The sequence below is a fragment of the Lepidochelys olivacea genome (assembly GCF_965140295.1).
Source record: "Lepidochelys olivacea isolate rLepOli2 genome assembly, chromosome: 6".
Lineage (NCBI taxonomy): Eukaryota > Metazoa > Chordata > Testudines > Cheloniidae > Lepidochelys > Lepidochelys olivacea.
The window spans coordinates 1419901-1436136 of NC_140416.1; the positions used below are offsets into that span (position 1 = coordinate 1419901).

A 16236-nucleotide genomic window follows, 5' to 3' on the forward strand; every position below is an offset into this window, starting at 1 on the left:
ATTCCACCCCTCCTCCCATTCCTAGATGCCCCTCCCCCAGATTGCCCCAGGACCCACAGCTCCCTCGGCCAGCCTTGGGCACGGTGCCCCCAGGGCAGATGCAAGTGGAGGGCTCGACCCACCCCACAAGGGGGCACCGGCGGCCAGGACCCTTTCCTCAAGGCAGAAATGTGGGATGAGAAGCGGTGAGAGCTGGGGGGGGCACAGGGAGGGGTCCCATTGTGACAGGCATAATAGGTGCCCAGGCTGTGCCAGCCAACGGCAACTGGCATCTCTGCACGTCCTCGCCAGATTGGGTTTCCAGCCACAAAGCAACCTGGGGGGCAGGAAAGAATCCAGCAGAGGAGAGGGGGTGGGAGCCAGGACTCCTGGGTTTTAGCCCAGGCTCTGGGAGGGGCATGGGGTCTAGTGGGTTAGAGCAGGGGGGGCTGGGAGCCAGGACTCCTGGGTTCTATTCCTGGCTTTGGGAGTGGAGTAGGGCCTAGTACAGGGGTTGGCAAACTATGGCCCACGGGCTGGATCTGGGCCGTCAGGGCTTTGGATCCGGCCCGTGGGATTGTCACCCCTGTGGTCCCGTGGGCCCTGCACCGCTCCCAGAAGCGGTTGGCAACACGTCCCTGTGGCTTCTGGGGGGACGGGGGGAGAGGGCTCTGTGCACTGCCCTCGCCTGCAGGCACACAGCCCCCCCCCCCCCGCAGCTCCTATTGGCTGGGAACAGGGAACCATGGCCAATGGGAGCTTCAGGGGAGGTACCCACAGGCGAGGGCAGTGTGCGGAGCCCTCTGCCCCCTCTACCCCAGGGGTTTGGTGCTGACTGATGCCACCCCGGAGCCGCTCCAGGTAAGTGCCACCGGGCACCCCCAACCCCTGCCCTGAGCCCCCTCCCGCACTCTGCACCCCCTCCTGCACCCCAACCCCCCTTCCCCGAGTCCCTTGTACACCCCACACCCCTTCTCTGCCCCAACCCCTTGCCCTGAGCCCCTTCCTGCACACCATTCCCCCCTCCCACACCCCAGCCCTCTGCCCCAACCCTACATTCAAGGCCCTGCATGCAACTTCCTCACCCCGATGTGTCCCTCTGGCCAAAAAAGTTTGCCCACCCTGGCCTAGTAGGTTAGAGTGGAGAGAGCTGTGGGTCAGGATTGAGAGGCCCCAGCAGAACAAATAAGAAACCCAAGAGTCACCTTTATATGTGAGATAGTTTATTTCCAGCACCAGTTCTATTCTTCTCACAAACGCAGACCTCTGGCCTGGTAGCCCCCCGACCTTACTGGGGTCGATATGACCCACGATTTTTTTGCTCATGGTGAGGAGAGGAAATGAGGCACGTATATGCCTGTGAAGGCTCAGAGGGGTAAATCCTTCACCACCCCAGGCATGGTGGTTTCCTCTGACTGGTGGATGATTTCCAGTCAGAGTGAGGACACTCCCATGCCCAGGATTGAAAGCCCCAAGACATCCTGGTCTTGTCCTATCATTTGCATATTGGTCACTTTCCAGTCTTCCCCACACCCCGTCACAGACCCCGCACTGACATCAAAAACAGAATTATTTCCTTCCCTGCCCCACACTCCCACACTGATGGGGAAATTGTGGCAGCTGAAAGCAGGAGGGGCTGGGAGCCACGACTCCTAGGGTTTATCCACAGCTCTGGGAGGGGAGTGGGGTCTAGTGGGTCAGAGCAGGGGGGGCTGTAAATCTCTGGGTTCCATCTCTGGCTCCAGTAGGGGGGTGGGGTCTTGTGATTAGAGCAGAGGGGCTGGGACTCAGGACTCCTGGGTTTGATCTCCAGTGCTGGATGGGGAGCGGGGTCTAGCAGTCGGAGCTGGGAGTCAGGACTCCTGGGTTCCATTCCCAATACCAAAACCAACAATCTGCCCAAGTTTTGTCCACAGCTGCTACAATTTTGGGCACGGGCTGAGAGTCGACAGAATGCGCGTCACCTACAAATGGGCCAGTTGGGAGGGTTTAGATGGTCAACGAGAGGAAAGAGAGACTTTCCCAGGGTCTAGCCGGAAATCCTAAAGTGTTTCATGACGGGGTATAATCAAACAATACAGCCCTGCTAACACCCGGCCACTCGGCTCCCTTCCTCTCTGCCTGGAATTTAGCACCTGCTAAGAGTCCCCTCACTTTCCCCATCCCTTGCCCTTCGCCTTTATTTATTCTAGATAATTTCCTTTTTGTAACTCTGCCTTGGTGGGGAATGGAAACACAACGGGGCATGAAAGGAGCCCCAGATCCTGGGAAGAGAATCTGCGGTGGTCAGGGAGAAAAAAGGGAGAGGCCTTTCCCCTCTAGTGGGTGCTGGCTCCGATCTGGCCCCAGGGCAGGGGGCTGGCTGGCTCAGCGGGATGGGGAATGGGAGATGGGGCCTTTCCCCTCTAGGGGGCGCTGGCTCCGATCTGGCCCCAGGGCAGGGGACTGACTGGCTCAGCGGGATGGGGAATGGGAGACGGGGCCTTTCCCCTCCAGGGGGCTCTGGCTCCGATCTGGCCCCAGGGCAGGGGACTGACTGGCTCAGCGGGATGGGGAATGGGAGACGGGGCCTTTCCCCTCTAGGGGGCTCTGGCTCCGATCTGGCCCCAGGGCAGGGGGCTGGCTGGCTCAGCGGGATGGGGAATGGGAGACGGGGCCTTTCCCCTCCAGGGGGCGCTGGCTCCAATCTGGCCCCAGGGCAGGGGGCTGACTGGCTCAGCAGGATGGGGAATGGGAGATGGGACCTTCCCCCATAGGGGGCGCCGTTGGGCAGGCACGCCATCTGGTGGAACTGGTCTAACTGGAATCAGTCACGGTTTATTCTTTCCAGGAATCCAGCCCCAGATGGTGGATGGAGGCCGGTGTCCAAGACGCCAGCTGGGCACCGGATGGGAAAGCACCTGGTAGGCAGACTGGGAGGCTGTTAGTCTGCCGTGCTATCCAGCTCCTACTTTCCATTTCACTCCGTGAACTAACTACTTACGTGGCTGGGAGCCAGGACTCCTGGGTTCTCTCCCTGGCTCTGGAGGACCTGGTAGGTTAGAGCAGGGAGTCTGGACTCCTGGGTTCTTTCTGTGCCCCTCTGTCCCTGCCTCAGTTCCCCCTGCTTGTATTAATAAATTAGACTGCCTCACAGACATGCCCTCAGAGCAATCCCCTCCCAGCGCTAGGCTAGAACTCAGGAGTCCTGGCTCCCAGCTCTTCTGGAGTCACCTCTCGGGGTCCATCGCGAACCGCTCACCCCAAAGGGATGAGCGCAGGGGATTGGCCTAGTGCTCCGGCCTATGGGTGACTGCACTGCCGCCTCCTGGCCACATGGCACAATGACAACCCCCTCACACCCCTGACCCTCTACTGGACTGGTCATCCTCAGCTCAAGGCAGAAATACCTCTGGTTACTGCAGCTACCCAGGGTGGGGAATGGGACACGGGGTCTTTCCCCTCTAGGGGGTGCTGACTCTGATCCCGCCCCAGGGCAGGGGACTGGCTGGCTCAGGGGGGTGGGGAATGGGAGACGGGGCCTTTCCCCTCCAGGGGCCGCTGGCTCCCATCCTGCCCCAGGACAGAGGACTGGCTGGCTCAAGGGGGTGCGGAATGGGGACATGGGGCCTCTCCCCTCTAGGGGCACCAGCACTGATCTAACTCCAGGTTTCGGGGGCCTGGCCAGCTCGGGGAGGGGAGGAATGGGATAAGCGACCACAATGACACTGCATGCCTCTCTGTAGTGATGGGCCCTGCCGTCAGGCAACAGCGTCTGATCCTATCGCTCGATGAGCAAAGGCTCATGCTTTCCCGTCGGCAGGTCCAGTCCCGGCTCATGACCCGACAAAGGAACATGGCTACCCACCCCGGGATTGCATATCAGCAACAGACACCGCAGAAACCAGGTTCTCCAAACCACCGAGGATCCATCGACGGGCCGGCCCCAATCCCGGTCTGTGGACCGTAGGCCTGGCTGTAGATCGGCGCGGCCACGGAAGTGCTTTGAGATGACTCCTCGTTAGGTTTTTATTATTATTATTAAACATTTCTGCAGCCCCGCGGCTTTGCACGGTGCTCGTACAGAGGTCTAAAAAAAAAAAGAAAAAGGAAGGTTCCTGCCCCAGTAAGCTTACAATCTACGTTAGACAAACCTAGGGCACGCTGTGGGGAGAGGGACGGGAACCGTCAATAAATATAAAGGTCAGTCGTGTTAGAGTGTCACAAGATCTGAGAACTTCCAGGATCCATGGCCAGCTGCCGCCAACCAGCCTTGACGCCGAGACGGCGACGGCAGAGTGATACCTCTTGGAGATCTGGTCCATTGACCCCACTGGAGTCATGGCCGATTGGGGCCAGACCCCCAGCTGGGGCCACTCGGCTGTAGCTCCACTGGGCTCAATGGGGCCAGACCCTCAGCGGGTGTCACTGACCCCACTGGAGCTACGGCCGAGTGACCCCAGCTGGGGGTCTGGCCCCATTGACCCCAATGGAGCTACGGCCGAGTGACCCCAGCTGGGGATCTGGCCCCACTGACCTCAATGGAGCTACGGCCGAGTGACCCCAGCTGGGGATCTGGCCCCATTGACCCCACTGGAGCTACGGCCGAGTGACCCCAGCTGGGGATCTGGCCCCACTGACCTCAATGGAGCTGCGGCTGAGTGACCCCAGCTGGGGATCTGGCCCCACTGACCTCAATGGAGCTGCGGCTGAGTGACCCCAGCTGGGGATCTGGCCCCATTGACGCCACTGGAGCTATGGCCGAGTGACCCCAGCTGGGGATCTGGCCCCACTGACCTCAATGGAGCTACGGCCGAGTGACCCCAGCTGGGGATCTGGCCCCATTGACTCTCTAAGAGGAAGATATTTGTTCTCATCCATTTCCCCGTTGCCATGTGGAGTCCGCGGTGTCTCAGTGCTCCAGGGACAGGATTCACCCGGGCGCCTGACAGCCCCATCTCCCTGATGAAACCTCTGTTCCTGTTCTGTCCTGGCAGCTGGTTCTGAAATCGGCGAATGCTGTGAACGCTGCCCCGAATGAGGGGGCGTCAGTCTATCCTGCCTCATGCGCCCCCCATGTCACGAGGCTGTCAATCCACCTCCCTCCCCTCTGAACCAAGCAGAGGCCCAGAGATGGGGAGATCTGAAGGAATGGGGTGCCCCATGACTTGGGCACTAGGAAGTGGGCAGTGGTGTTGGTTGGGATTCCTGGTGAGCTGGGATGAGGGGGGTTCCTGGGTATGAACCCCCCGGGCACCATCATTAAATGCTACAAAGGTTTGGGGAGTACCAAAATCTGTCCCCCGTCACCCAAATTTAATCCCTTAAACCTCAAACGCCCCCCGCCCCCGAACAATATTTCACACCCAGTAAACAGAGCATCAATCCAGTCGCTCCCTAGTGACCAGTAGCCCCTAGTAACTGAACCTCCAATCAACTCCGTAGCAACAATCACCCTGGTAATCAAACCACCAATCCCCTCCCTCTCTCAAGAGTGACCCATCATCCTTATTAACCAAATCAGCAATTCTCTCTCTAGCAACTAACCACCATGGGAACCAATCCACCAGTCGCTGTTAGTGGTCAGTCAGCATGGTAACTGCACTACCAAGCCCCACCCTAGTGACTAATCACTGCAGTAACCAACCCACCAATCCCCTCCCTAGCGATCAACCACCGCGGTGACCAACCCACCAATCTGCTCCCAGTTACCAGCCACCCCATGGCAACCAACCCACCAATCCCCTCCGCAGTGACCAACCACTGCGGTAACCAACCCACCAATCTCCTCCCTAGTTACCAACCACCATGGCAACCAACCCACCAATCCCCTCCGTAGTGACCAACCACGGCGGTAACCAACCTACCAATCTCCTCCCTAGTTACCAACCACCATGGCAACCAACCCACCAATCCCCTCCGTAGTGACCAACCACGGCGGTAACCAACCTACCAATCTCCTCCCTAGTTACCAACCACCATGGCAACCAACCCACCAATCCCCTCCACAGTGACCAATCACCAGGGTAACGCACGCACTGATCCCCTCCGTAGCCACCGTGGTAACCAACCCCCCCAACAGCGACCGACCGCTCCCCAGCCCCCCCCCACCCCGCCCCCTTCACTCCACGCCCCACTGCCACCCCACTATCCGGAGGTGGCGGGCGTTGGGCCGCGGGGCCGGCGGGGGCCCGGGCAGGGCGGGCTGGCCCTCCGGGGGCGTCCCGTCGCCCGCGTGGACGCGCTGGTGGCGGATGAGGGTGGAGCTGCGTCCGAAGCTTTTGCCGCAGAGGGGGCAGCGGTAGGGGCGGGCGCCGGTGTGGGCCCGCTGGTGGACGGCCAGGTAGGAGCTGTCGCCGTAGCTCTTGCCGCAGACGTTGCACTTGAAGGGCTTCTCGCCGGAGTGGATGATCTGGTGGCGGATGAGGTGGGAGCTCTCGCTGAAGCTCTTCTGGCACTGGGTGCAGCGGTAGAGTTTCTCGCCCGTGTGGGTGCGCTGGTGGCGGCCCAGGTCCGAGCGCTGCGAGAAGCTCTTCCCGCACACCCCGCAGGCGAAGGGGCGCTCGCCGGTGTGCACCCGCTGGTGCCGGATGAGGTGGGAGCTGAGCGTGAAGCGTTTCCCGCAGTCGGGGCAGTCGAAGAAGCGAGGTTCGGCCCGGGGGCTGGTGCTGACCCGCCGCCGCCGGGCGTACGGGCCCCAGCGGCCCCCCCGCTGCGGGGGCCGGCACAAGCTCTCGCAGGCTTCGGCCCAGTCGGGGCGGTTGGGGGCTTCCGGCCCTGGAGGCTCTTCCTCCTGCCGGGGAGGCTCGGCCACCTCCTCTTCCTCGTTGTCGCTCGCCGTCCCGTCACCTGCTGGGAGAGAGGCAGCAGAGTGCCAGCAGGGCTCGCTCCCACGCCGGAGAGGGGCTTCCCACCAACACCGGGCACGGGGAGAGGGCTGAGACTGAGGGGCAAGACTCCCCGCAACTATCTGTCTCTCCCCAGAAACACCCACCCACCCACCCATCCCTCCCCAGAAACACCCACCCACCCACCTCTCTATCCATCCCCATAAAAACACACCCACCCATCTATTCCTCCATCCATTCCCATAAACACCCACCCATCCCTCCATCGAGCCACCCCATAAACACCCACTCATCCATCCCTCCATCCATCCCCCCCATAAACACCCACCCATCCATCCCTCCTCATAAACACCCACCCACCTCTCTATCCATCCCCATAAAAACACACCCACCCATCCATTCCTCCATCCATTCCCATAAACACCCACCCATCCCTCCATCGAGCCACCCCATAAACACCCACTCATCCATCCCTCCATCCATCCCCCCCATAAACACCCACCCACCCATCCCTCCTCATAAACACCCACCCACTCATCCATCCCCATAAACACCCACCCACCTCTCTATCCATCCCCATAAAAACACACCCACCCATCCCTCCATCCATCCCCCCCATAAACACCCACCCACTCATCCATCCCCATAAACACCCACCTACTCATCCATCCCTCCATCCCCACAAACACCCACCCATCCCTCCATCCCCACAAACACCAACCCACCTCTCTATCCATCCCCATAAAAACACACCCACCCATCCATTCCTCCATCCATTCCCATAAACACCCATCCATCCCTCCCCCCCATAAACACCCACCCATCCATCCCTCCATCCATCCCCATAAACACCCACCCCCATCCCTCCATCGATCCACCCCATAAACACGCTTTCTTCCCTCCATCCATCCCCATAAAAACCTACCCAGCCACCCATCTGTCCCTCCATCCATCCCCATAAACACCCACCCACCCATCCATCCATCCCTCCCATAAAAACCCCCACATCTATCCGCCCCTCCATCCATCCATTCCCATACACACCCACCCATCCCTCCATCCATCCCCATACACACCCACCCCTCCATCCATCCCCATACACACCCACCCCTCCATCCCTCCATCCATCCCCTCACACACCCCTCCATCTCCTCACACACCCCTCCTCCATCCATCCCCATACACTCATCCAGGCATCCGTCCAAATGCATAACCATCCATCTCCATACAAAACTATCCCCAGACACATCCCTCCTTCATCCCCACATCTCCATCTATCCCGTTCTCCATCCCCATAAACACCCATCTATGTAAATTACCCATCACCCTGGGGTCTGAGTCTCTTGTCCCAAGGGGAGAGAAGGGGTCAGCTCTGCCCCAATGGCCCACGGAGCCCTCAGAGAAAGGCTGGGGGAGGCGAGGGGTCCAGCCAGGGTCAGGCAGGGCAGATGGAAGCCGGAAGTGACGCCTGCCATGATGACAGGACACCCACTGGAGAAGATGAGAAAGAACTGAGGGGGGCTCTGGGCAGCTTTGCTGGGATCCCAGCTTTTCCCTTCACTCCTGGATGGTCTCCAAGCTGGTGTCACTCATTCCTTACCTGGGATCTCCTGTTCCTCGGAGCCCTGGAGATCTGGGTCGCATGGCTCCTCCTCGCGCTCCATCCAGGAGATCACAGCCGGTTTGGGAACGGGAAATCCTGCCAGCGGGGAGGGAAAGCAGGTTGTTATCTATTCATCAAAGCCCACTCTGAACATTCATGGAGCTCGTTTAGGACAATGGAAGAAGCAGTGGCCTCTCCATGCACCAAAATCCATGGTAGGACACATGCGGGGATGTCCGCATGCAGTCAAAATATTTCATTTTAACTATATTCTTATTATCGTAATATAATATAACACAATACAATACACGCAAAATGTTTTCACTATTACTTAATAATCAAAACATTTGCTACTATATTATACTTATATTCTATTGTAGTAAGAGTCACTGACCCCGAATAGGGGAGTGGCAGGAAACAAGGTAATAATATAATATAATGAATATAACATAAATGTAATATAATATAATATGGCTTGGGAGAATTTTTTTTTTTATGATTTTGACACTGTCAATGTTTATTTTTAAACTTTTTTTAGATTTTTATCAATTGCAATTTTCACAACTGTGCAAAATTAGGGGTTTAAAGCATCCCCCCCCGTTTTCACAGTTATGGGGAATGATTGGGCGGGGGAAGTCAGACAGTCGATGCTGCAACTCAAAAAGTTAAAGCTTTATGTTTGCTAAACATAAATTGTCAATGTCATATGTCAAAATATCCAAACTAAACAGCCACTCATTCAAAAGTCTGGATTTTGCCTGTGAAGTCTTATGTTGCCTATTTGTAAATTTCGATTATTATCAATGGAAACTTTTTTTGTTGGTTTGTGTGTAGGGGAAAATCAACATTTAATGATAGAACCTGAATCCTTCCTATTAATTCATTATAATTATATTATATTATACAAAGCCAAAACAATAAAGGGAAAATGCATTTTTTTGACTTTTGTTATACACTAATTGTAACAGAGGTGAATAGAATATGAATGAATAAATATTTGGGCACCCCACTCCCCCTTTGTGATAGAAAAAGGGGAAGAAATGAGGGGAAAGGAAACTTAAAAAAAATTCCATTTTCTTTTTTCCTGTTTCGTTACAAAAAGATTATTTAAAATAAAACCCCAAATGATGATTTTGAAAATGTTTATTTTTGAGGATTTTTTTGTATTTTCCCCATTTTTTAATTTTTCTACAATAAAAGGGGGAGAGAAGGAAAGAAAAATGGAAATTGAAAAAACAACTCCATTTACTTTTGTTTTAAAAAAAGGGGGGCTATTTTTTTTTAAACTTAAAATTTTCCATGACGATTCTTTGGTATTTTCCCATTTCCCCTCTTATTTTACTGCAGATAAAAGGGGAGGAAGTGGAGGATGAGGGAGGAAACTAGAAAACCCATGTCATTTTCTAAATTAATCACAAAAAAAACCCCACCAAATTTTTAAAAAAATTAATCAATTTTGAAACGTTGTTTTTTTAAAATTTGAGGGATTTTCCCTTTCATTTGTTTTGCCACAGCAAAGGGGGAGGAACTGGAGAAAAGAAACTTGAAAACCAGCGCAGATCTTTTAATTTTCCACTTTTTGTTTTTTAAAGAGCGCTTTTTTTCCAACCCACACATTTTCCGTGCACCTTTTTGGGGTTGAAAATGTTCATTTGCTAAACTTTTCCTTTTTTTTCCCACCTTTTTCAATTTTCCACAGACAAAGGGGTTGGACAGGAAACTTGAAAACCTGATGCCATTTAAATGTTTTCAGTTTTGTTTGAAACAAAAAAGAGGTGTTTTCAATTTCCATTAACCTTTCCAATTGCAAAATGAGACGGTGTCTTTTACTGGACCAGCTTCTGCTGGGGAGAGAGACAAGCTCAGAGCCACACAGGGCTCTTCTTCAGGTCTTCTTTGACCTAGCTACAACACTGCATGCAATTGTGAAATGTTCACTTCTCCATACTTTGGGGTTTTTCCCTCATCCCCTCCCCTTTTGCTGCACAAAAAGGGGAAGAAATAGAAAAAAGGAAAGTTGGGGAAAAAAATAATTTGCCACTTTTTTGAAAATCGCAGAATTAAAAAAAAAAAAATAATGAAATTTTTTCCCATGAACGTTTTCTGAGTGGAAAATTGTTTGTTGTTTAAAATGTTTTTCCCCCCCATTTTCATTTCCGACTTAAAAAAAACGCACCAGCAGTAAAAGAAAATCTCAGTGACATTTTTCTATTTTGAAAATTGTTCATTGATGACATTTTCCCCCCTTGTTCTTCTGTCGCCAGCAATGGGAAACTGCAAAAACCACCTCCATTGTTCATTTCCCACTTCTGTCAGAAAACCCCCCAAACAAATTGGTGTTTTTTGAAGAAAACCAAATATTTTGTCATTTTTTTTTTTTAAATACGGCCATTTTCCAGTAAATCCGTCATTCCAGACATTTCTGCCAGCTCCAGCCCCAAAGGTGTTATCGGGCAGAGAGGAAGGGTGGCCCCGTGGTTACAGGGGGCTAGCCAGAAAACCTGGGCTCAATTCCCTGCTCTGCCACACATTTCCTAGATGACCATGGGCAAGTCATTTAGCTGCTCTGTGCCTCAGTTTCCTCATCTGTACAAGGGGGCTAAAAGCCCTGCCTCACAGTGCTGTTGTGAGACTAAACGCGCTAGAGAGCGTGAGGTGCCCAGATGCTACGGTGCTGGAACCAGATAGATCTTGACTGTACTTCGTTGGACAGTTATCTGGCCCGTAGCGAGCATGCGTTGGCATGTCCGTGCACGGTGTCTGCACGTGTCCACGGAGAGGCGCGTCACGGCCACGCTCAGTCGCATCAGCAGCAATGCCTTCTGGGGAGATGCCTCCCAGAGTTTCCTGCGCCGCTCTGAAAGGCATCGGGGTGATCAAAGGCGGTCCCGTGGGGCATTGTGGGAGGAGTGGGGCAGGACCCCAAGGGAATTGTGGGAGGAGCGGGTGGGCAGGGAACTGTGAGAAGGGGGAGACCCAGATGCATTGTGGAAAGGGAGAGCCAAGGGGCCCTGTGGGAAGAGCAGGGTGGGACCCCAGGGTCACTGTGGGAAGGGGAGAGCCCAGAGGCTCTGTGGGGGAAGCAGGGGGGGAGCTCAGGGGCATTGTGGGAAGGGAGGAGCCCAGAGACACTGTGGGAAGGGGAGAGTGGGGGGAGCCCAGGGACAGAATGGGAAATGGGGGGAGCCCAGGGGCATTGTGGGAAGGGGGGAGCAGGGCGGGAGCCCAGGGGCACTGTGGGAAATGGGGAGCCCAGGGGCACTGTGCGGGGAGCAGGGCGGGAGGGGACGGCCGAGGAGCCGCATCAGGTCACGGGAAGGGGACGTGGGGTCACAGTCTCTCTGCCTGCGGTCCTGGGGTGCCGATGCCGCCCCTCACCCAGTGAAATGGCGTCCCCATAGTTCTCCTGCATGACGTCCCGGTAGAGCTCCCTCTGCCTCTCATCCAGCAGAGCCCACTCCTCCATCGCAGCCCCCCGGCACCTGCAAGGAGACGCACCCAGGGTCAGGGCCCCTGATTTCCCCTGGCTGGGCAGCACCAGACATCCAGGGGGCAGGGAGCCAGAGCGGGAGGGGCTCCCTGCAAACGGGCTGTGCATACTGGGGGGAGTAATAGCTGGATGAAAAGAATGGGGAGGCCGGGGGGGGGAAGAGCAGTAGATGGAGGGGGACGGGGAGTCATGCCCCGAGGGGCGGGTGGGCAGGGGAGGACACCAATGGTGTGAATAGGGGCAGAAAGGCCCCCAGCATGTCCAATGCAACACCTAGGGGCGGGCGACACCAGGAACCTCCCAGCATTGGCCCTGATTGAGTTGGGGCGACTGTGCACCCCCAGAGCTAGATGGGGGGGGGCTGCGGCACAGACACCCCCCCGTGCACCCGCAGACCTGGCTGGGGGGGGCAGCGGCACAGACCCCCCCCGTGCACCCCCAGAGCTGGCTGGGGGGGGCAGCGGCACAGACCCCCCCGTGCACCCCCAGAGCTGGCTGGGGGGGGCAGCGGCACAGACCCCCCCGTGCACCCCCAGAGCTGGCTGGGGGGGGCAGCGGCACAGACCCCCCCCGTGCACCCGCAGACCTGGCTGGGGGGGGGCAGCGGCACAGACCCCCCCCGTGCACCCCCAGAGCTGGCTGGAGGGGGGCAGCGGCACAGACCCCCCCGTGCACCCCCCGAGCTGGCTGGGGGGGGCAGCGGCACAGACCCCCCCCGTGCACCCGCAGACCTGGCTGGGGGGGGGCAGCGGCACAGACCCCCCCCCGTGCACCCGCAGACCTGGCTGGGGGGGGGCAGCGGCACAGACCCCCCCCGTGCACCCCCCGAGCTGGCTGGGGGGGGCAGCGGCACAGACCCCCCCCGTGCACCCCCCGAGCTGGCTGGGGGGGGCAGCGGCACAGACCCCCCCGTGCACCCCCAGAGCTGGCTGGGGGGGGGCAGCGGCACAGACCCCCCCGTGCACCCCCAGAGCTGGCTGGGGGGGCAGCGGCACAGACCCCCCCCGTGCACCCCCAGAGCTGGCTGGGGGGGGCAGCGGCACAGACCCCCCCGTGCACCCCCAGAGCTGGCTGGGGGGGGCAGCGGCACAGACCCCCCCGTGCACCCCCAGAGCTGGCTGGGGGGGGCTGCGGCACAGACCCCCCCGTGCACCCCCAGAGCTGGCTGGGGGGGGCAGCGGCACAGACCCCCCCGTGCACCCCCAGAGCTGGCTGGGCGGGGAGGGGGGGGCCCTGCCGGGCTCAGCTGCACAGAGCCCCCCCCTCGCAGTACACATTTCCCGGTCCGGCCACCGCAACAAAGGGACCATCCTGGAAAACCCTGGCCAGGCGGCCACCCCCCCGCCCCCGCCCCCGCCCCCGCCCCATGCACCCCCAGAGCCGGCTGCACCCCCCCCCCAGCTGATCCCCCTTCGGCCACTTCCTCCAGCTGCCGTTTCCTGCCTCTCTGCCCTGCCCCCCCCCCCCGCCGGCCGCCCCCGACTCACCCCGGCTCCCCGTGCAATCCCCCCCCCGCGCCGACGCCGGGGGGGATCCTCGGCGCCGGGGACTGGGCCCCCCCCTGCCCCCGCCCCGCGGCCGGGCGACGCGCCGCCGAGCAGGCCGGGAACAGGAAGTCGCCTTCGCCCTTCGCGGCCCCCCGGCCCGGGGCTCCCGGCCCTGCGCGGCGCCCGCCCCGGAGCCGCCCCGAGCCGCCCGCCGCCCGCCCCGGAGCCGCCCCCCGCCGCCGCCGCCGGCCCGAGGCGCCAGGCTCGCCCGTGTGGCTGCCAAGGAGGCACCGAGCGAGCCAGCGAACCAGCCGGCCGGGGCTTCCTCTGTGCCGGGTCCGAGCCCCGGCGCCCCCGGGCCCGGCAGGTCCGAGCCCCGGCGCCCCTGGGCCCGGCAGGTCCGAGCCCCGGCGCCCCTGGGCCCGGCAGGTCCGAGCCCGGCGCCCCTGGGCCCGGCAGGTCCGAGCCCCGGCGCCCCTGGGCCCGGCAGGTCCGAGCCCCGGCGCCTCTGGGCCCGGCAGGTCCGAGCCCCGGCGCCTCTGGGCCCGGCAGGTCCGAGCCCGGCGCCCCCGGGCCCGGCAGGTCCGAGCCCGGCGCCCCTGGGCCCCCCGGCAGGTCCGAGCCCGGCGCCCCTGGGCCCCCCGGCAGGTCCGAGCCCGGCGCCCCTGGGCCCCCCGGCAGGTCCGAGCCCGGCGCCCCTGGGCCCCCCGGCAGGTCCGAGCCCGGCGCCCCTGGGCCCCCCGGCAGGTCCGAGCCCCGGCGCCCCTGGGCCCGGCAGGTCCGAGCCCCGGCGCCCCTGGGCCCGGCAGGTCCGAGCCCCGGCGCCCCTGGGCCCGGCAGGTCCGAGCCCCGGCGCCCCTGGGCCCGGCAGGTCCGAGCCCGGCGCCCCTGGGCCCGGCAGGTCCGAGCCCGGCGCCCCTGGGCCCGGCAGGTCCGAGCCCCGGCACCTCTGGGCCCGGCAGGTCCGAGCCCGGCGCCCCCGGGCCCGGCAGGTCCGAGCCCGGCGCCCCCGGGCCCGGCAGGTCAGAGCCCCGGCGCCCCCGGGCCCGGCAGGTCCGAGCCCCGGCGCCCCCGGGCCCGGCAGGTCCGAGCCCGGCGCCCCCGGGCCCGGCAGGTCCGAGCCCGGCGCCCCCGGGCCCGGCAGGTCAGAGCCCCGGCGCCCCCGGGCCCGGCAGGTCCGAGCCCCGGCGCCCCCGGGCCCGGCAGGTCCGAGCCCCGGCGCCCCCGGGCCCGGCAGGTCCGAGCCCGGCGCCCCTGGGCCCGGCAGGTCCGAGCCCCGGCGCCCCTGAGCCCGGCAGGTCCGAGCCCCGGCGCCCCTGGGCCCGGCAGGTCCGAGCCCCGGCGCCCCTGGGCCCGGCAGGTCCGAGCCCCGGCGCCCCTGGGCCCGGCAGGTCCGAGCCCCGGCGCCCCTGGGCCCGGCAGGTCCGAGCCCCGGCGCCCCTGGGCCCGGCAGGTCCGAGCCCCGGCGCCCCTGGGCTCGCTGCGTCAGTTATGAATGTAAAAAAATTGCTTTTGCCCCAGCACCGTTTTCATTACAGATTCAGCCCTGTGTCTACCCATCTTCATGTGTACCCCCATCTATCCATCCATCCCCCTGCACCCCGTGGATACGCCTGTCTATCCATCCATCCATCCCCAGATCCCCATACGCACCCCTGTATGTCTGTCCATCCCCACACTCCCCGTCTATAGATCTCTCTCTCCATCCCCATGTGCACCCCCATCTATCCCAATATGCCCCCCTTGTCTCGCCATCCATCCCTTTACACACCCTTATATGTCCAGCTATCCTTCCTCATATACACACCCCTCTATCTATCCATCCCCACACACACTGTCTATTTATATATCTATTTCTCCATCCCCATACACACACCCTGTCTGTCTATCCCCATATGCATCTCTTATCTATACATCCATCCCTTTATGCACTGTTCTTTATCTATCCATCCCGCCTCATATATACAACCTTCTATCTACCCCATACACATCTAATCTAATCTAATCTAATCTATCTCCATACACTGCTCTCATCTAATTTATCTATCTGCATACGCCCCCTTGAGCTATCTATCCCCATACACCCCCTCTATCTACCTGACCGCATACACCCCATCTAATCTAATCTGTCTATCCCTACATCCACATATGTAGCCCCCATCTATGTGTCAGTCTGTCTACTTATCCCCACCCACACCCTCTAACTATCTATCCATCCATCTTGGGAAAATAAAATCCCCCCGGGTCAATTGAAAGGGTTCCCTTGCTCTGCAATCTAAGTGTTGCATTCCAATATTGCCATTTTTATGAGATTGCGTTATAATTTGTAAATGTCATAAACAGAAAACATCCTTTGGAAAGGGGAAACCAAGGTGTTTCATATTGAAATGCTATTCCTCCCCCCCCCCCAAAAAAAAACCCGACATTTCATCGCAAGAGACAATGGTGTTGCTGCAGCTTCAAAACTCACAAGTGGGGCCTCACAAAATCACAAGATTGGCTTAAAAATCAGGAGGGTGCTTTTCATTTGGCTACATTTAGGGTCACACTTGGGTCATGTTTTGAACCTTTTCCCCGCATCCATGAGACCTAAACATTTATTTTCCAAATGGAAGCTGATTTCACATGACTCCAGGAGCTGCGGGCTTTAAGGAAAATATACATCAGTGGAGTGAGGATTGGATGCTGATCTCGGTGACCCCGGTCTGAATCCGAAGTGATCCCACTGACGCCAGTGGAGTGAAGGCTGGACTCTGATCTCAGTGACTCTGGTGTGAATCCAGAGTGACTCCACTGGCGCAAGAGAATAAGGGCTGGATTCTGATCTCAGTGACCCCGGTGTGAATCTGG

The 16236-nt window shown here is 59.2% G+C and overlaps 1 protein-coding gene and 1 long non-coding RNA gene across 4 annotated transcripts; one reads left to right on the forward strand and one right to left on the reverse strand.

Annotated features, from left to right (window-relative positions):
• The first annotated feature begins 753 nt into the window (after positions 1–753).
• Positions 754–6043, forward strand: LOC311522014. The gene is made up of 3 exons (XR_014712023.1): positions 754–840; positions 2810–2882; positions 3782–6043. It is a non-coding gene; the product is annotated as an uncharacterized lncRNA (long non-coding RNA).
• A 35-nt stretch (positions 6044–6078) lies between these two features.
• Positions 6079–13459, reverse strand: LOC311522332 (zinc finger protein 688-like). 3 transcript variants are annotated; one of them, XM_084631545.1, is made up of 4 exons: positions 13387–13459; positions 11788–11891; positions 8407–8505; positions 6079–6810 (listed from the first exon to the last, which is right to left on the reverse strand). In XM_084631545.1, the coding sequence occupies exons 2-4, from the start codon at positions 11873–11875 to the stop codon at positions 6080–6082; spliced, it is 918 nt and encodes a 305-aa protein (XP_084487671.1). In that variant the 5' UTR covers positions 11876–11891; positions 13387–13459; the 3' UTR covers position 6079. The 3 variants fall into 3 exon arrangements, with proteins under 3 accessions (XP_084487671.1, XP_084487670.1, XP_084487669.1); XM_084631544.1 differs by lacking the exon at positions 13387–13459 and having other exon boundaries at positions 6079–6807; positions 11788–12043; XM_084631543.1 differs by lacking the exon at positions 13387–13459 and having other exon boundaries at positions 11788–12037.
• Positions 13460–16236: the final 2777 nt, after the last annotated feature.